This window comes from Carlito syrichta, unplaced genomic scaffold (genome assembly GCF_000164805.1).
Source record: "Carlito syrichta isolate Samal-C Ts95f unplaced genomic scaffold, Tarsius_syrichta-2.0.1 Scaffold71961, whole genome shotgun sequence".
Lineage (NCBI taxonomy): Eukaryota > Metazoa > Chordata > Mammalia > Primates > Tarsiidae > Carlito > Carlito syrichta.
The window spans coordinates 98,087-118,446 of NW_007016057.1; the positions used below are offsets into that span (position 1 = coordinate 98,087).

Sequence of the window (20,360 nt, forward strand, 5' to 3'; positions counted from 1 at the left end):
TTATTTTATACTTTTAAAACTTTGTAAACATGGATACCAGAAAATTTTGAATTGCACATGTGGCTCACATTATATTTCTACTGGACAGAGGAGTTCTGAACCAAAGATGAATATGACAATTTGCCTGATACACAAGCAATAATAACACGCTATTTCAATGAATATTTATGAATCCAGGTACATAATAAAGTATGACTAAAAATCACTTGTGTCAAATATTATTGTTAGAAACAAAAAAATCATTTTTATATGTATGTTTGCAAGAAAGCATTTCTAAAATATGCATACTCCAATATGAGATCAAAGAGAATAGCACACACTCTAGCACCCAAAGGAGAGACGTACCTCTTTAATGAAAATGATAGCAACTTCTCCAAAATACGTATACAAAATCATCTATCATGCCTTCCACCCTATATCTTTTTTCAATCAGAAAAGTTATAAAGAAAATACTGGGTTGATGCATAAGTTTGCAGCATTTTTCACTGTTCTAAAGGGTCTTCATCAAAGCCTGATTGTCTTCCTGAATGCAGAGAATCACTCAGGCCAAATGGCCCTCTTTGAAATGACAAAACCTTTGGTTGCCGTGCTTCCCCTGATGGCATTCTTCCCTACAGGGCACAAATGTTTCGAGCTGTCTTCACTGCCTTACTCTTCTGTTAAACTCAAACAGAATATGTTGGAAGTGTTCATTTTTTTCCACTTGATTCCCTATCTTCTTCAGCCCACAAGTCGCACTAACTTTCCTCAAATCTGCAAAATGCAAGGCATATCCACAAGCACAACATTGTCACTCCAAATGATAAACTCCCCACACTGCAGTATTGCCATGTCAAAAACATATGCTATTAACTTATATATCAACCTCATTTAGTCCTTATTATGTTGAGAAATAACTTATCAAATGCAATATAAATTTATAAATTTATTTCACACATGCTGGATTATACATTATATAGATAATTTTCCTTACCTCAAATATGCAGAATAACTGAGAACCTCAAGACTATAAAGTTAATTTAGTCTGATTCATGTTCCTCTGTGGATAATTTATTCTTTCATTCTAAATTTTTTTTAGATTTCTCTGGTTTTGATATTCCTAAACTTCACTATAGTCTACCAAGATGCTGTTTGTGTGTGTATGTTTGTCTCTTTTCTGAATGATTTTCTATTGGTCCTTTCAGTCCGAAGTCTTCCTTCTTAATTCTGAGTAATATATTATTATTATTTCTTTGAATATTTTTCTCTCCTTCAATTTCTTTTCTCCATTCTGGGAATTCTGTTATCTGAAGGCTGGTACTTACTAACTCTCTCCTTCATATGTCTTAGCTTTCTCCAACATTTTCTACCTCTATTTTTCCTTCTGCCTTCAGAAGTCCTCAAAATGATATTCAAGTTCAATAATTCCTTTTTACCTATATTCATCCTATTTACCTGATTTATTAAGTTCTTTACTTCAACTCCCATATTTGTCATATCTAATGTCCCCACTCTGTTTTTTCTAATGGATTCTTGTTTACTACTATTTTCCTTTATCACTCAGTTGCATTTATCATGTTCATTTTAAATTATTGATCTCTGGCAGGGTTCGGTGGCTCAGCCTATAATCCCAGCACTTTGAAAGGCCAAGGCAAGTGGATTGCCTGAGCCCGCGGCTTCAAGACCCACCTGGGCAACTTGGCAAGACCTCGTCTCTACAATAAATAAAAAATTAGCAGGGTGTGGTAGCACACGCCTGTAGTTCCAGCTACTTGGAAGGCTGAGGCGGAAGGATTGCCTGAGCCTAGCAGGTCGAGGTTGCGGTGGCTGGGAGCATGCCACTGCACTCCAGTCTGGGCGACCAAGTAAGACTCCAACTCAAAATAAAATAAAATAATAAAAAACAAAAAAAATAAATTACTGATCTCCTGTTTCTAATAATTCTGCTTCATGAGGTCTACACTACCCAGTTTCTTATTTCTTCATGTTTTTAATTGTGGCTGTGCTCTCCATACAATTACTTGGATCAGTCAGTTCACATTCATCCAAGGCTATGAGCAACTAGGTCTAGAAACACATTTTTTTTAAATGGCTAAAACACAAGTCCTAGTAACATCCCTCTTGGTGAATTTGAGATGGATGGATGAGCCACCGGCAACAAATACCTCTTCCTGACCATTCCTATTTGCTGCCTACCAATAAGAGTCTTTAAATCTCTGGAAGCAGCAGGGGGAAAGCAATCTCAGTAGTATATAATCTGTAAGCTCCAGGGGTTAATGGGCCCTGGGGCAGTTGATTGGCTTAAAACAGCTCCTTACCCCAGTAGCCTTGTGCTGCCCTAACATGACTCAACTGATACCAATTTATGTAGCAAAGGGGCAGGCAATTATTATCTCAAAGTAATTAGAGAAAGTCAGATAAAAAACAAAACTTAAAAGAAAATAAAACAGTTTTGCCTCTCCTGCTGCTTCAGGTCACCAGCACCATGGCCTAAACCACCTACACATAGACACCAACCTGCAACGGCCTCAGTCACCCCTAGCATTTTTCATGGCTATCGGAGGCACTTCCTCAGATCCCTGCATTCCTCTTACCTCTGTAGTTTTGCCGATTAGTTTTGGAGAAGGAGCCAAAAGCCCACATTAACTCTCCATCTTGATACAATCCCAAATAACAACAAACGTAAAGCTCTCTATGCTACAGTTTAGGAAACTAGTAAACTATTAGAAAAAAGGATTACATGTAATGATTAATCAACGACACTGAGCATAAATAATCTAACACTTTTAAAATATTATACAAACTCTTTAAAGATACAAAAAATACAAAGAAATCCAATTGTCAGACTAATAACTATTAATTAAGAAAAGTTCTTAAAACAGAGTAGAAGTCTGTTATACAACTCCTAGGCAGGAGATATTTTGGACACAACTTTAGGCTCCCTTGGGAAGCACAGTGGCGTATAGCTTGTCACATCACATAACAGTAATATAACTATATGCCTCGGGCCTGCAACACCTCCTTACAAAGAGATAAAGAGCTTTCACAGCCTGTGCTGGGCATCTCTCTTAGGGAATACCTTTCCCTCTTCCAGCTGCCTTCACTCTGCTTAAGCATGTGCATCATATGATACATACAGCCAACCTCATTGCTACATCTGACAGGGACAGAACAGGGTCCTTTGCCTGCAGCATCAGAGGGCATATGCAGACCACCTCCCTGCATGGACTGCAGAGTGAAACCCACTGGCCATGGGGACCAACGCTCACTATTGAAGCTGATTTTGCTGCCTCTTCTCTGAGCGCAGAATTGTTCTGTCCAGTGCCTGTGGGAGTCATGTCTTTCCTGATGACCCCAACACCTGTGCTGGGTTGACATCCTGGATTGCTGCTCAGTGCTAGATGCTGTTATGCATCTTGCTATCCTCCACAAGGTGGGATTCCTCCCCTGAGGGTGCTAACAATTCTCACTTGCTCAATAAGTACACAAACCTTCTTAGAATCACAGTGAAATTCCAAGTGTCTGTTTAACATACATTGTACTTTTGAACCATTTATACAGTTTCTACCATCAAAAAGGCACAGCTTTAAAACCCCAGTGTGTAGACTCTAAAGTTCTCCCAAACACTGTTCCTGGTGCATGGCATCTTGCAGATGGTCAGGGAAGGGGCAGGAGATATTGCTGAGGCAATAATCCTGGGAAATCTGATTTACCAGAACTCCAACAAATACCATCAGCAAACCCTCCTACATCATTATTGGCCATTCATTCTAGTGAGATTCTCCATTTCCAACCATTTCCAATATAAAATCAATACTATGCACACTCTGGTTGTAGCTAGAGGTTACATACCAGGATTTTAATCTATTTAAGACTGAAAGAGGGAGTCAGAAATCAGGTGGAAAAAACACAGTAACCAATGATGTAAATATGAGCTTAAAGTCAGACATGCCTGAATTCAAATCCTAGCCCCATATAACCTTGAAGAAATTACCTTATTCCTTAGTGACTCAATTTCCTCATCTGTTAATGAGGGTAACTAGTCCCTATTTTACATGGCTACTGTAAAAATTTAAATAAATGAAAGAAACACATAGATCCTATGTCTTCAATTATATATTCAGCAAATATGTATTGTACAAAACAATGGACTCTGTGCTAAGAGTTGGCAGCTGCTGCTAGTTCTAACCATAACTAACACTACTGCTACCACATTACTATCACTCCTACTATTTCAAATCCATTGACTGAGCTTCACTCAGGATTCATACGTTTACCTTTGAGACAATTGCCCTAAGAGTACATGTATGGAATTCCCAAATTATTCCAATCCCAATGGATCCAATCTGTTTCTCAAAAATATACTAAACAATCAAACTACTTATTACTATATTCTTCCAAAAGTGGACAGTTCTTAAAGAAATACAACATATACATTCATACACAAAAATATACATACCTGAAACCCACAGTTAGATAAATGTCTTTTTTATACATTTCCACCTTCTTGCTCAGCTTTACCAACATGAATATTTCATAGAAGAGGGTAGACTTGAAGACACTGATTCAAAACCAAGTTGAGTGCTTATTTAAATTAAAACGTAATATTAAACAAGCTTATTAAAAGTCATTTCTTCGTTGTACCTTTCTAGGAGAATTGTTAGAACCTGACTAGTGACCTTTTAAATCATTTTCCTGATGTAACAGTGACCGTAAAAATTCAAGGGCCACCTAAAAGTCATCAAAAATAAACACTAAATGGACTTGCCACTCAGCATGTAATTTCCTGAACTCCTTTTTTAAAAACATGAACAAAATCCTTATGCTTCATGTACTCTATGTAGGAGGAAGACGGGATTAAGGCTTTTATATACATAACCAACCACAAAAATATTCGAGTGTCTACTCAATTTTCATCCATTCTCCCCAGATATTCATGCCACCAAGCTAAGTTGTTTTGCAGTAAATACTACATCAGTGCCAGCCATTTAGCTGTTTCTCGTTTTACTTAATGTGAAATATGACTTGCTGAGTTCTGAAGCTAATATAACCGCTGAGGAAGCTGAGCATGTCATATATACTGGCAATGTCAGGAAAGTGTCCACTGTGCCCAACACGCCCTTGTACTTGAATCGGCTCACCTGGAGCCCCTGCTCCGGTAAGCTCTCCTTCTTCGTGAAGTCAGGCCTGTGTCTCAGAACATAGGGCTTCTGGTCATCTGCTCTCTGTGGCCTTCCTGCCTCCACGCCACTCTTCACTTCGCCGTCCCGGAGATCTGGCGTCAACACAAAGACGCTCTGCTATCTCCCTGAATAGATCTTTTACATCACTCCCACTACCTTTGAGACACAGTCGCACCCCCTTAGCCTGTTCTCCCTCTTTCAACTTCCTCTTTCACCCATTCCTCATAGAGTCTTCCTCCTCTATGTTTACATGCCCCGGGCATGCTTGACGGCAGGGATCCCCACTGGTCCAGCAATTCCACATCTTTGCTTTTTGAAAGTCCAGGTCTCTGCACAATGCATATTTGTATGCCTAACCCTTAACTGTACCTCATAATTTTAAAATAAAACATATGGAAAAAAAATACTGAAATAAAATAAACTTCATCTTTAAAAATATATATATAGTTTGGCAGTTCCTTGTATAGTTAAACATATATTTATTGCATACTGCCTTAATGCCTCTAGGTATTTATCCAAGAGAAATAAAAACCTATGGTCACAAAAAAAAGAAAAAAAGAAAGTCCAGGTCTCCTTCCACACAAACTCCGTGGCCCTATCTGCCAAACACCCGTTCAACTTTTCCTTCCCTTGAGAACCTTCCTGGCTGGGCACAGTGGTTCCTGCTTGTAAACCCAGCACTTTGGGAGGCTGAGGCAGGAGGACTGCTTGACCCCAGGAGTTCAAGACCAGCCTCAGCAACACAGCAAGATCTCATCTCAATACATAAATACATACATAAAGCAAATTCCAAGGTAATTCCGCTCTTAATCTCATCTCAATAAACAAACAAAGCTTCCAGGATACTTCTCCTGTCTTAAATAAATAAATAAAGCAAACAAGCAAGTTTCCGAGACACTTCTCTCTTCTTAACCTTACAGTTGATGACTCCTGCTTTGGTGTCCCTACAACACATGCTCTCAATGCTGCTATGTACAAAGGGCAAAAGCCAGGGATTGTTCAAATCTGACCACATAAAGTTTTCACTCAATAAATGTCTCCACCAAATGAATTAATTAATCTTTGTAAATAAGGAAAACGTCCTACATAAGATATAGCCTCATTAAAAATCTACTTTAAATGAATAGATTCTCTAGCCATTGGTAATAATATGTGGTGGATGCGCATATTTTCTGTAATAAGAGTTCTCAAAATACAGTTTTAAATTTTTTCCCTTAACTTCTGCTCTGCCTTGGAGACAAAAAATTAGAAGAGAAGAACTCATCAGCCTTTTCCATAGACCAATACCAGTTCAGGTCTAATGTGAATAGTTACAAACATCAAACTCTGAACTAGTTCACATGACCTATCTCTGCCCACTGGAATTCGGGGACAGAAACAGAAACCAAGGGGGGAAACATTCATTACTAAAAGAATTCCAGGTCAGAGGAGCTCTGGGGAGCTCTGGGGACAGACTCAAGAGAAGAGTTATAGTAAACAGGGTAATGAAAGGGCCTCACTGAATGAAGGAGGTGCTCTGTCCGTCTGCTCAGCATGGGACAAGATGTCCAAGACTAATCACTGTGACCAGACAGGACATAAAGTTATGATTCTGATTCTCCAGCCTGGCACATGTTTGTTGGCTCTCGGCCTCCACCATGGCTAGTCATCTCTCTATTAGTCATCCCAAATAGTTAACTCACATATGTCTAAGACAACAGCTCCATAGTGACCTGTCTTCATAGCTTAATTAGGCAAATATTTATCTATTCCTCAGTACTTATTTGAGTACCTCCTCCCTGACAGTCACTGTTGTAGATGCTAAGGACAGAGACAAGAACAAGGCAAAGTTCCTGCCTTCTAAACGGTGGAAACAAATACAAAATTCATTGTCAGGTACAACTAAGTGCTATACTGAAAACAATCTGGGAAAGCGAGGAGGAATGATAAGGGAGAATAGGGAGCAAAAGGCTAGTTTCGACAGGAAAATTTTCTCTGATGGTATCTGAAGGAAAGATATCCAAATAAAGCAAAAGGCATAAATCATGCCGATATCTGGAGGGAAACACTAGGATGAAGGTAAAGCAAATGTAGAGGGTCTAAAGCACCAGTGTTCGAGGGACCACAAAAAAACGGCAAAAGGAATGATCCATGGAGAGGGAGGAACAAATGGAAGGGCCCCAAAACGAGAACAAAAAAGGAGTCAAGAATAGTAGTTTTAAAAAATGAAGCTAGTCATGTAGCTGTTGGCAGGCACCAGAGCATGGCTTTGTATCACAGTTAGGAGTTGGCATTTTTTTATTCTGAGTGCAATAAGAAACCATGCGAGTTTCTTCTCATTCCAAGCAAGCTGCTTTCAGCTGAAAATTAAGTCTATGCTTTCTTATTCTATTCTAGAAGAAAAAAAAGCAACTGCAACAACTAATGACAGCATAATCCCCGCAACAATCCCTACCTCTAGTATTTACTTTTTGAACATCTGTGTAAATACTATCATGCATCAAGCTTTAGAGTCTGTTATGAAAGGATTTGGTGCAATCATCCAAGTGAAAGGCATGATTTTAATTTTCCATATGCTAAAGCTTTTAAATCTTCAAAGCTCCAGCCAGGTCAAAGTACTATTTGTGAATAAACAGAATGAAGCAAATAAATTTTAACTATCAATAGTAACCAAAATCATAGAATCAAATATTTGAAATAGCACATGGTATTATTAAATCAATGAATACAATGTTATAATGGCTGGTACTATTTTAATGACATCAGAACTATTTAATGCTTTAATCATTATAGGACCTAACACAGGCCAATTTTTCCACTTTTGTACTACTTATACAACACAATTAAATTGTCTTGTCCTGCCTTTGTGTAGTTTAGACCCATAATGGCTCATCTTTCACTGCAAGCTACGTAACCTTACATTTCAAAGAAAATAAATATTTTATTTTTACAATAAAGGGACTTTTATTATATGAAATATTGGGTTGTAGTAACTGATGATGTTTTATAAATACTAACAACCACCTAATCCCCCAATCAGAAACTCTACACGCAATACAAATGGCACCGTTCTCTACACTTCCCCCGTTCTCTTTCTGCTGCACAAGTCTTTTCCTTCTTTTGCTCCCAAGGACCTATAGAACTACATAACCCACACTGAATCCACAGTCAATATTAACAATGTCTTGCCTAGTGGTCTTTTCATTTACTCTGCATTACTGAAAAATACTAGCTTCTGGGTTATCTGAGACTCATAAATTTTGGGGGCAGAGTTTTTCTACAACCATATATCCTACATGACTAATGTGTTTTCATGTTCATCATAATATGTTTTTAAAATACAATTTCCCAGCCGGGCTTGGTGGCTCAGCCTATAATTCTGTGCCTTTGGGAGGCTGAGGTGAGTGGATTGCCTGAGCCCGCGGGTTCGAGAACCGCCTGAGCAGCAAGACCTCATCTCTACAATAAATCAAAAAAATCAGCCGGGCGTGGTAGCGCCTGCCTGTAATTCCGGCTACTCGGAAGGCTGAGGCGGAAGGATCGCCGGAGCCCAGCAGGTCGAGGCTGCGGTGGCCGGGAGCAGCCACTGCACTCCAGTCTGGGCGACAGAGTGAGACTCCAACTCAAAATAAATAAATAAATAAAATAAAATAAAATAAAATAAAATACAATTTCCCTCTGGCAAAGAACATAGGTAAATATGTGCATGTCCCTTTTAAGACAATCACTGACGAGACTATAAGACATACTGTTTATGCTGCTGGCATTTCCTTTTTTTGTTGTTGCTGCTTAAACATTTAATGAAAGACTGTATTTTGCTCATATCCTCAGGCTTTAATCAAAGTCAGGTTAAAAAATAAATCATCTGCAGTCATTCAAAACATTTTCTAAAAAACAATCTACTTTCCTAAGAGGATCAAGAAGGCCCATCTGATGCCTGTCCTCAGCTCCTTCCTCTCTGCATTGGACATAACTTTCTCGTCCCTCTCTTTTGGGGCCATAACATATGTATTTAATCTCCTTGACAAAGCGGGAGCTTCCTCCTGTGTCCCGATGCTATCTATCCCTAACATGCCCCTCATATTCTTTCTATCCACAACTTTGCTCTGCAGCTTTGAGAAGATTTGCTCTCACACACATCTTAAATCTTACATGGTCATATCGGTTCCTCTTCTCTCTTTATATAAGCATTTCTCCTGTGTTAAGGAAAAAAAATCCCCAAATGTACTGTGTATTGTTTACATTCACACCTTAATCCCTTCAGGTTTGGCCTCTGCATGTACTATTGAACTGAAACTGCCTTCAACACTTTCTTCTATCTTATTCTTTCTCAGTCTCCCATGGAATGTGACTCTACTGATCACCAATGTCTATTAAATTGGCCTCTCCTAAATTTCCTTCTAACTCTGATTGTGTGTGTGTGTGTATATATATATATATATATATATTTTTTTTTTTTTTTTGCTTACTACTGCTCATCCTCAAGCAAAATGTGAGTTATCATATCTCTATATTTGATTTTCCAATATTTCTAGCCATGACCTTTCTAAACTTCAGACTCCAATTTGCAACTTCTTTCTGGATGCCCCGATCTAAATAACCCCTTTGCACTAAAAATGGCCATACTACAAACCAAACTCATCATGTTCTCCTAAGTTACAAAGAAAACCATGAATTATTTATATTTGTCAAAAGCATCCTGACCCTTCAGTCACCAAGCATCAATAACAAAATTTTCATTTTACTTTTTCTCTCCATTATCCTTCCCATCACAATCATGCAGGCATCGCCACTATTCTTTCTATTTTCATCCTGCCCATTCAAGAAGCCTTCTGAGGCCCCACCGAGACACATTCAATAGCTTCTAACTTAATCTCCTTGTCTCTTACTTTTCTCATCACCTCTCCAAGCCAGAAAAAATTCTTCCTGAAACACATCCATTTCTAACTCAAAAATTCTTTGATGGAAAACAAAACAAAATAAACAAAAAAACGTTTAACATCATTAGCCATTAGGGAAAAGCAAGTAAAAATCATAAGGAGATATCACCACACTCCTATCAGAATGGTAAAAATAAAAGTGATGACACCAAATGTTGGTGAGAATGTAGAAAAACTGGATCACTAATATATTGCCAGTGGGAATGTGAAATGGTACTGGAAAATTGTTTGACAATATCTTTAAAAACTATACAGTAAACATATGACCCAGCAATTAACTCTTGGGCAGCGACCACAAAGAAAAGAAAAAACCTGTGTCCACATAAAAACCTGTACACAAATGTTGATAGCAGCTTTATTTATAATAGCTCAAAAGTGGAAACAACCCACCGTCCTTCAAGAGATGAATGGTTAAACAGAGATTTTTTTTTAAAAAAGCACAGATTAACATATGCACCAGCTTGGATGGATCTCAAGGGCATTATGCTGAACAACAAAAAATAGCCAATCTTAAATGGTCACATACTATATGAGTCCATATATATAAAATTCTTGAAATGACAAAATCATATGGAAAACAGGTAAGTTGTTGACAGGGACTAGGAATGTAGTAGGGGCAAGGGGGTGGGACTGACTATAAGAGACAGAATAAGAGAAATCTTTGTGGTGACTGAACAACTCTACATCTTCATTGCAGTGGTGGTTACACAGAAATACACACACATTGTACCAATGTCAACTTCCTGATTTTGATAATAATATAGTTATGTAAGATGCAACCACAGGGGGAAATGAGTAAAGGATATATGAGAGAGACCTCTCTATACTATATTTACAATTTCCTATTAATCTATGATTATTTCAAAATAAATGAAATAAATGTTTCTTTAAAGCTTACATACTATATAATTCCATTTATATAGCATTCTTGAAGTAACACAGTCATAGAAATGGAGAATAAATTCGTGGTCTCCAGGCATGGAAGGCGGAGAAAATAAGTATAAACAAAGGGAAGACTATGGTGATGCTTGCATGAATCTATACATATAATAAAATTTCATACTCATACTCACACACACATGTAAAACTGATGAAAACTGTATACTTGTGTACTGCTGCCAATGTCCTTGCTTAGATATTATATTAGTTATGCAAGATGTTTCCATTGGGGGAAGCTGGGTACATAGAATTCCTCTGCACATTTCTTTCTCAACTTCCTGTGTATGTGCAATTACTTAAAAATAAAAAAATATTGAAAATAATAATAAGAAAAACTGGCAGATGCAGTAGCTCACATCTGTTATCTCAGCAGTTTGGGAGGCTGAGGTGGGAGGAATGCTTTAGCTCAGGAGTTCTCAACCTGGGCAACATAAAGAGACCTTGTCTCTACAAAAAAAAAAAAAAATTAGCCAGGCATAGTAGCATGTGCCTGTAGTCCCAGCTACTTGGGAGGCTGAGGCAGGAGGCTCACCTGAGCCCAGGAGTTAGAGGTTGCAGTGAGTTGTGATCATACCACTGTACTCCAGCCTGGGTGATTGCAATATCCCACTTCAAAAAAAAAGAAAGAAAAACTAAATTTAAAAAGCCACAGACAATTTTCAACTGTCCACTGAATTAAGTACAAATGTACTCAAAGGCCAAGGTCCTTGCACTGCCCCTGTTCTTCTTTTTCTCTCCTCACAAGTAACCTCTGCTATTCCTTGAACACATGTCATGAATGTATAACTCCAACTCTCAGCCCGCAAGGTTCTCTCTACCTGGAGCATCTGCCTAACTACTCTTTCCACCCCATGCCCATCTTGAGAAATCCTACTTATCCCTGGGATGCATTTCAAATTGCTTCCTCTGTTTCCTTCATCCAGACATGATCTCTTCCTTCCTCTGAACACCACAACAACTTATTCTACAATGAAATTACCATATTCTACCTGATGGTACAGTTACTTGGCTCCTGACTTGACAGTTCTCCAGGTCCATGGCTGTATTACTCTTCTTTCTTATCCAGTGAAGCACCTAGGTGGTAACTTTGCAATACATACTGGCTGAATTTTCAACAGGCAAAGTGTTTTACAAATCACTAAAAACAAAACCACGTGCACACACACATACCCTTAAAAATGCTGCCAGATCTTCATTCACAATTCCCTCAGCCATCTGAGCCCCTTAATGAATATAGTGGTGCACTTGTAAGTTCTCTAAAGGCCATATGTATAGGGAACAATATATATCCAGCTGCGAAAGACAGAGAGAAAGGAAGAGCTTTTTTCCTCTGTAAGACAGTGGTAAGAACATTTTAAATTATACTATCTTCTAAAAATCTCCAAGGAACAGCTGCAAATTATCCCCTACTCACACAGGAAAAATCATTAGTGTTCTCTCTCTATTCAAGTTTAGGCTGGGAGATGCAACAAATCCTAAAAAGGCTATGAATAAAAGCAGGAACTTTCCCTATCCCTATTATTCTTGAAAGAATACATTAATTTTTAAAATTTTATATATTTATATTCTATTAAATCTATACACATTAATTTGTATCTCTTAAATTTATATACATTTGTATTTATTCTTAATTCATTTAATAAATTAAATTCTGATGCATCTTTTCAGTAGTCCATTAAACATTAACCAAGTAATTATTGCCAAACAATTTTAAATGCATTACCTTATAAGGAAGACTATCAGTCAATGCTCAAAACTATCAATCAACATTCAAATCAATTCATAAGATTCATTCTTAACCCTTTGCACTTGGAGACATCTTGTGGATCACCTATCAGCAAATCCACCACACTTTTTTATGAAATAGCGAAAAATCACTTCATATTAAGTAGTATAGCATGGGAACCAATTATTTTATTGTAATGATATCTGGCTTATAATGGAATTTTGAACAGTGAAGAACTTATTTATGACCAAAAAATCAAAATTTTATATTTCGTATTTTTCTGACCTGTGGTAATGTGTGAAGCAGTCATTGACATGCAATGCATGTCAACTGATACATGTTGTACAACAGCAATTTCTTTGACAACTTCCACCTGGTGTTCTTCTATTCAAGCAGACAACACAGTCTCATTTTCTTCCTCCCATATTAATAATATGTAATGTATTGCCCAGTCTGTTGTTCAAACATAATGTGGAAGGACTCATTCGTGATTCCTGAAGACCACTTCTCAAATGGAGGATCAGAAGCCTGACAAATTTCAAATGGGACATAGACTTTCTTTTTTCTTTTTCTTTTTTTTTTTTTGATGCTCAGTACAGTATATAGGAGTTAATAACACATACTTCTAGTCTCCAGAAGAAAAATTTCCTCCACCATTTTAAATATTTTTGCAAAAAAAAAAATACGTAGAAGCACATTGATCTGCATGATCCACACCACTCATATTTGCAATATAATTTAGAATCACTTCAGGCTTTTTTACTGGTCTAATATTTCCACCACGTAATGTCCTTGTGGTAGATTTTATTCCTGCATGATTTCAAGTGCTGAGAACTGTAACAATCTTCTTGTCCTTCCATGCAAGAAGCATGAGATTATTTTTCCTATATACTATTGTTTTTGTCATTAAAAACTTTGCCTTTTTATTTGTGCCAGTATTTTCTTTTGGTCAACTTTGATCCAGTAAAATATTTCATCTTTAGTAGCTCTTCTGCTAAGACAATACTAGTGTAATATCTGCCAGTAAGCATGTGGTATCCTGCTAAATTGGGAACTTTTTCCAACAACTTTTTATATAAATAAAATGGAATTCTGGTGCTTACTAGAAGATCAGGTCAAATGATGTTTTTGGATGTTATGCTGCCATAGTAGGAAAGTACTTAAAAAAGATACCCTGTTTTGAATCAGCTAGCGCGTAAATGTGTATACCCCATTTGGCAGGCTTATTTGGATTGTATGTTATATATGATATTCACCCTTTAAATTGAATAGTGGATTCATCACAACAAACTGCCTAATCTGGTGTGAAATATTGTGAAAATTTTAAATGGATGTATTCCAAATACTTATTGGTCTTTTGAATACAAGTGCTGATCGTCCTATCACTCAACACAGGTTTCTTCAAATGAAGCATCCAGAAGATTTGCATAAACCTTTCTCTTCTGAATGTTCAGAAATGAAGAGTATTTTATTATTGAAATCAGTTGATCAGTACTCTTGCAAATTCGGTACTTGAAATTATTCCCATATTTAGGATAATCATGATAAAAGCTAAAAATTCCTGTCAGTCAACACCATGCCACTTATGCCAAACAGATTTGTGTGTGATAGCTGCTTTTCTTTATTTTCCATCTACATAACGATTTGTTTTATTATACTAATCACTAATTTATATGTAAAATGTGGAGTAAAATAGTTGATCAGTTATCTTATATTACTTGCTATTTGAGGTCCTGTTGTTTGAGAATGTACAACAAAATTTATTCTTGCTGGAGAATTGTCTTTTTCTGTAATACATTCCCATTCTTCACTTGATGATATGTTGTCTTCGACTTCTTCAAAACTATTCACACTTCCATAGCTATCACTTTCTATTACATTTGCCTGTTTCCTTTTTGATGGGATATCACTATTGCCACTATGTTTTCTTCCAATCAATGTTTATCTTTTTCTAACTTATTTGTATAAAAGTCTAAATCTAACTCATCTTTGCTGCTGCTTATAGTCAGTTTTGTCTTTTCATTTTGCCATTGCTCTGCAAACTAAATAATGGATAAAAATTTTTCTTTTTTCTTTTTTTTTTTTGAGTTGGAGTCTCACTCTGTCACCCAGACTGGCTGCTCCCGGCCACTGCAGCCTCGACCTGCTGGGCTCCAGTGATCCCTCCGCCTCAGCCTTCTGAGTAGCTGGAACTACAGGCGTGCGCTACCACACCCAGCTAATTTTTTGATTTATTGTAGAGATGAGGTCTCACCAAGTTGCCCAGGCAGGTCTCGAACCCATGGGCTCAGGCAATCCACTCACCTCAGCTTCCCAAAGCGTGGGATTACAGGCTGAGCCACCGAGCCCGGCTGATAAAAAATTTTCTAATTGTAAATTTCAAAATCATGAAATCAAATTTATCAAAAGAATATCACTTTTTCAATTTTACTTGTCTGACTTAGTGCAGCTAGATGTATTCAATCTGTGTCACTTGATACTTCAATACAAGCTGCCTTTAAGGTTAAAGTAACTTGCTTATCTATCTTTTCAAGTTATGCCTTATGATACAAAGGGTATACCCACAGCTACCTTCCTTAAACAAATGCTCTTTATCACTATCTTCTGTTGCAAAGCGGTGTCAGCATCACTGTAAAAGTACTTCACACATTCTCTTTTTATGTAACGCCAGCTGAAAAAAGAATTTTTTGTATATCTCAGTATATATTCCATTTCTTTATCTACTTTTTTGTGCAATTTGAATGGAAAACTTCAAGGAAACATACATTTTTGAAAAATTTGCACTGGCATAAGGTTGTCCTGTATAATCACCACCAATCTCTGTATGTCCCCTGAGAGGAGACATCCAAGTGGTTTGCTAGATTTACAATGTCCCCTCAGAGAGGACATCCAAGTGCAAAGGGTTAATTCATGGAATTTCTTTCCATTTTTAGGCCAGTGAGTGAAAATTGTAAGGAATGACTGTAATAAATGCTTAATCTAGAATACAGTTTAATTGATTTTCTTTACTCTCTAAGACTGTAATAGAACCAGTAATATAACCCTATAAAAAATGATTACTTCACAGATGAGAAAACTTAGGTTTAGAGTTGTTAAAGAGCTTACCTAAAAGCAACACAGTAAGCTGCCAGGTCTGTCTAACATCAAAGTCGATACCAATTCTAGTGTACCTGCCAACCTAAATTCACTTGCAAATTTTGGGCTTATAAAAAAAGATACATTCATACAAAGCCAAAGTTAAATACCATTAGTAGAGTATGTTAATCTCTCAATAACTCATATGTATTTGTGTATGTGTGAAGCAGTGTACATGTAAGAGGCAATATACCTCTTACTCGTTGAATGTTACAAAAAATATATAACATTCCATAATTTAAGGAAAGGAATCCAATAGAAAGCAACAACAACAACAACAAAGGCAGTATAGCAGTGGTCAAGAACACAGATAACAGAATTAGTCAAATTTGAGTGATCATGGGCAAATTACTTAACCTTTCTGTGCCTCAGTGTCTTCATCAAAAGTAATAAATCTCTACACCTCATGAGAATATGGGTGTTAAACATATGCACATTATCTCACTTAAACAATCAACATTAGCTATTACCATTCCTGTTTCTTTATTTATATTTATATTTTAGTGAAGTTCGTGATTCTGAATTATCACTGACACATTGAGTATTAATAAATAGTATTAATAGATAATAATCTGTTGTGAGCAAGGAATACTATGCTGTGTAAGATACAAAAGCTTACAACACAAATGGGGGTTAGAATACTTTTTAAACTATTACTCATAATCATATATACATACTTTCCTTTATGTTTCACAGAAACGATTATATGGTTTTAAACTATCCCCTATTACCACTTACTCCCACTACTACAGCTTCCTATTAGTCTATAGTCTTTTACTATCTAACTAAATTATCTATTACTGGTAGTGTTGTTAATAGTAGTAGTACACAGCTTGGACATATATGAATGTGAAAAAATTACATGTGGATGTGGCTTAAGAATGAATGTTCATTTACAAATTTTAAATGACTTGTTCTGTGCCCAGTTATCAGAAAACAAATGCTATACAAATCAAAGACATTTTGGACTTTAAGCTTTAATGCAACACCTTTGATATTTGATGCTATTCATTCTAAAGCTATCTTTATCCTACTTTTCAATGAATATATACATGCCAAACTGTAACTATCCAGTACTATTAGCAAGCAACATCTAACTTAACTTTAAAAACTAGAAAATAGGCCAAAGTGAGCGGATTGCCTGAGCCCACAGGTTTGAGAACAGCCTGGGCAACTTGGTGAGACCTCATCTCTACAATAAAATCAAAAAAACTAGCCAGGTGTGGTAGTGCACACCTGTAGTTCCAGCTACTTGGAAGGCTGAAGTAGAAGGATCGCCTGAACCTGGCAGGTCAATGCTGGGGTGGCCGTGAGCATGCCACTGCACTCCAGCCAGGGCAATGGAGTGGGACTCCAACTCAAAAAACAAATAAATTAGAAATTAAACTTCACAAAACTCTCAAAACCCAACTCATTCTCAAAATTAGTAAAAACTTTTCCTGGTTTCTTACATCTTATTATAAAGTTTAAAATCACATAATCAAATCACTTACATTATATGATATTTAAACCAATGAGTGAGGAGACTCTGCAGAATTTTTAGTGAAGAATACCTTAAGTATACACCTGAACAGTCAATATTCATCTTTCATAGCTATTATGCTATATTTAAAATACAATGATGGTTACATTGTTAATGCTTTTATATAGTATAATATTAAATAACATTAATAAACAGAAAAGGATGACATGCTACCTAAAATATCTAACTGAAACAGATGAATGGTGTTTTATAGTATCCTAAAAAGAATTTCTCTTGTGGATCTGTAGTTCACTCAAGTAGCTACAACTGGTATTTACGAAAGCTTATCACAGTATGCAGGAGCTGCAGTTTCCCATCCATTAAAACTGCCTTTAACTTAAATTCCAGCTAAATTAAACAGGATATTATCACTGTGCAATTTTGGTGACTGAATGTATTTTACCATTTCTGAATGTTTCTGTACAAACTGGTACTGACACTAAGTTTTTAAATCCATTCCCACGACCTTCAAGATTATATTAAAATTTTACTATTTATTACTTGTAAACTGCAAGAATTCCAAAATGACTCACATTTAATATATACGTCCATGGAGTGGAGGATAGGAATAAACCTGTGGAATATAAAGTGTATATAGGAGACCCCAAGCCACAACAGTAAGAGGCAAAGTAATGACAAATAATACTGATGCAGGAGCTAGGAGAATTGGCAGTCACGAATCACAGAAACAATTCTCTCCTTCCCCCGAACCTGAATTTGCTTATAACAGACTAAAAGCACAGACACAGATTATTTCACATCTCAAAATACCCAGAAGATCATAAAATTCTTAAGGAATCAGGCCATATCTTTTACATTTGTACATAACATAAAACCTATGTTTTGCACATATTAGCCACTCAATAAAAATACAGTACTTGTACAAAAGAATAAATAGTTCCATTTTACCCCTAGCTATCTGTGCAACTTTGGAAAATCCTTTCATGCTCTGGGCCTATTCTGTTATCTGTTACTGAGAGGCATGGCCTTGTAGCAGTCAAAACAATGCTGGGAGTCAGAAAAGCGAGATGTACAAGCCAGAATACAGTCACCATTCTGGTACATGCACACAGGGAAATACTACTTAGCAATAAAAAGAGATGAAGTACTGACACATGCTACAACAGGGATGAAAGCAAACCCAGGGTTTCTTTTCAGGGTGATGAGCATGTTCTAAAATTGAGATGACAGTTGCACAACTCTGTGATATACAAAGCCCATTGAATTGTACACTACAAATGGGTGAATTATATCTCAAAGCTAATAGGAAAAAAAGGTGGGGCAGGGGGAAAGGAGGAGGAGAAAGAAAAGAATGCTGTCACTGATCAAGCTGTATTTATATCTGTGAGGAAAACATATTCAATGCTCTCCACAGGCCCTTCTGGCTCCCCATTCCCTCTGCCAAGCCCCAAAGCATGCCTGCATTCCCCAGTGCCAAGCCCACTCCATGTGAATAAAGGATGCCCAGAGCAGCCAGTTACCTGATGACCAAGGCAGGGAGGAAAAGAAGACAAAGAGAGTTAGACAGATCAAGTCAATATGCTCCTCTGGAAGAATTCTAAGCTCAAACGTGACAGCAATGGATGCATTGGAGAAAAGGTTGAACAGCATGGACTCAAAGCTTGGCACAGGGGCCTGACAAATCTAGGCCATTCCACACACTTGCCTTCATTTTCTTCTTGCCTATACAGCAGGGATCATAACAGTGCATAACTTCATGAGGGTAGTCTAAGGCTCCAACCAACCAATGCATGTGAAGCACTTATTGAAAGGACAGACCAAGAGCAGAAAGCCATTTTTCATCTCATTTCTAAACCTTAATACAATGATGAGAAAGTAGAAGCGATGTTTTTGGAGAAATGCATGCTTTAGGTAAAATTAACTTTGCCGACTTTGTCTTTTCAGAAACAGACCTTCTGGTGCCAGGAATCAGAGATATTTCATAGCGGCAATCAAGCTTGCCTAGAGTAAAGGGAATTTACAAAGCCTAAGACATTGTGCATTGGGCAAGGATTGTAAAAGTCATGAAACTTGTAACTTACAAAAGTTATAACCACTCAGAGGGAGAGCAGGTGGGGATTTGATCTTCCAGTAAATTGGGCACTATCTACAGGGAAGCCAAGGATCCCCCAAAGCTACCCACTGGGAATGCCTAGGAGATAAGGGGAGGTGCACCCTCCATTAGCTCTAAGGAGTGTCATTTGGGAAGGTGCAGGAGAATTAGAGTCCTTGTCACGCCCTTCTCTAGGGGCTATGATAATGTGGGTGGACATTAGTGGGTCTCTGTGGCACAGGTTCTCCGAGACAACCACAGGTGGTCGATAAGGAAGTCATGGCAGTCACGTCTACCTGATTGTAACATCTCCAAGGAAAAGGATTTAAGCCAGGACTTTGGGAGGCTACGGTGCCATACTCACCTAGAGTGTAAGTCTGCTCCCTGTCTGTGGGGGGTGAACTTTTCTTAAATAAATCTTATCTTCTCTCACCTCTGTGTGTTGCATTTATTTGCATTTACTCAGATCTCTGGGTTGCCAGCACACATCTCCAGCTTGCCGGCTCCGGCGGTGCTGCGCCCCTCTCTGCTGCACCTCCCTGTACCGCTCCGGCGGTGCTGTGTCTCCCTGCGCCTCTCCCCTTCCATTCATCTCATCTTTACCCTATCCGTGCCCTAACACTTATAACTGATTAGTGCACCACAAACACTTTCAAAAAGCTGTAGCTAGCCAGGGAAACATAGTGAGACATCCGTAGTCCTAGCTATTCAGGAGATTGAGACAGAAGGATCGCCTGAGCCCAAGAGGTCAAGGCTGTGGTGACCTATGATCATGCCACTGCACTCCAGCCAGGGGACAGAGTGAGACCCTAACTCAAAAAAACATCGTAGCTGCTACACTATCATCAGTAGTTATCTTAGTTCACTTTATACTACTACAACACAATACCTGAGACTTGGCAAT

General features: G+C 37.7%; 1 protein-coding gene across 1 annotated transcript in view; it reads right to left on the reverse strand.

The window, feature by feature from the left end:
- Positions 1-20,048, reverse strand: part of LOC103254602 (DNA primase large subunit-like) — a gene marked incomplete at its 3' end in the record, with an annotated part of 71,718 nt that extends 51,670 nt beyond the window's left edge. The window contains exons 1-2 of the mRNA XM_021709588.1: positions 19,919-20,048; positions 5,121-5,254 (exon numbers count right to left, since the gene is read on the reverse strand). Coding sequence (XP_021565263.1) covers positions 5,121-5,254; positions 19,919-20,048 — 264 coding nt within the window. The remainder of the gene's footprint in view (positions 1-5,120; positions 5,255-19,918) is intronic.
- Positions 20,049-20,360: the final 312 nt, after the last annotated feature.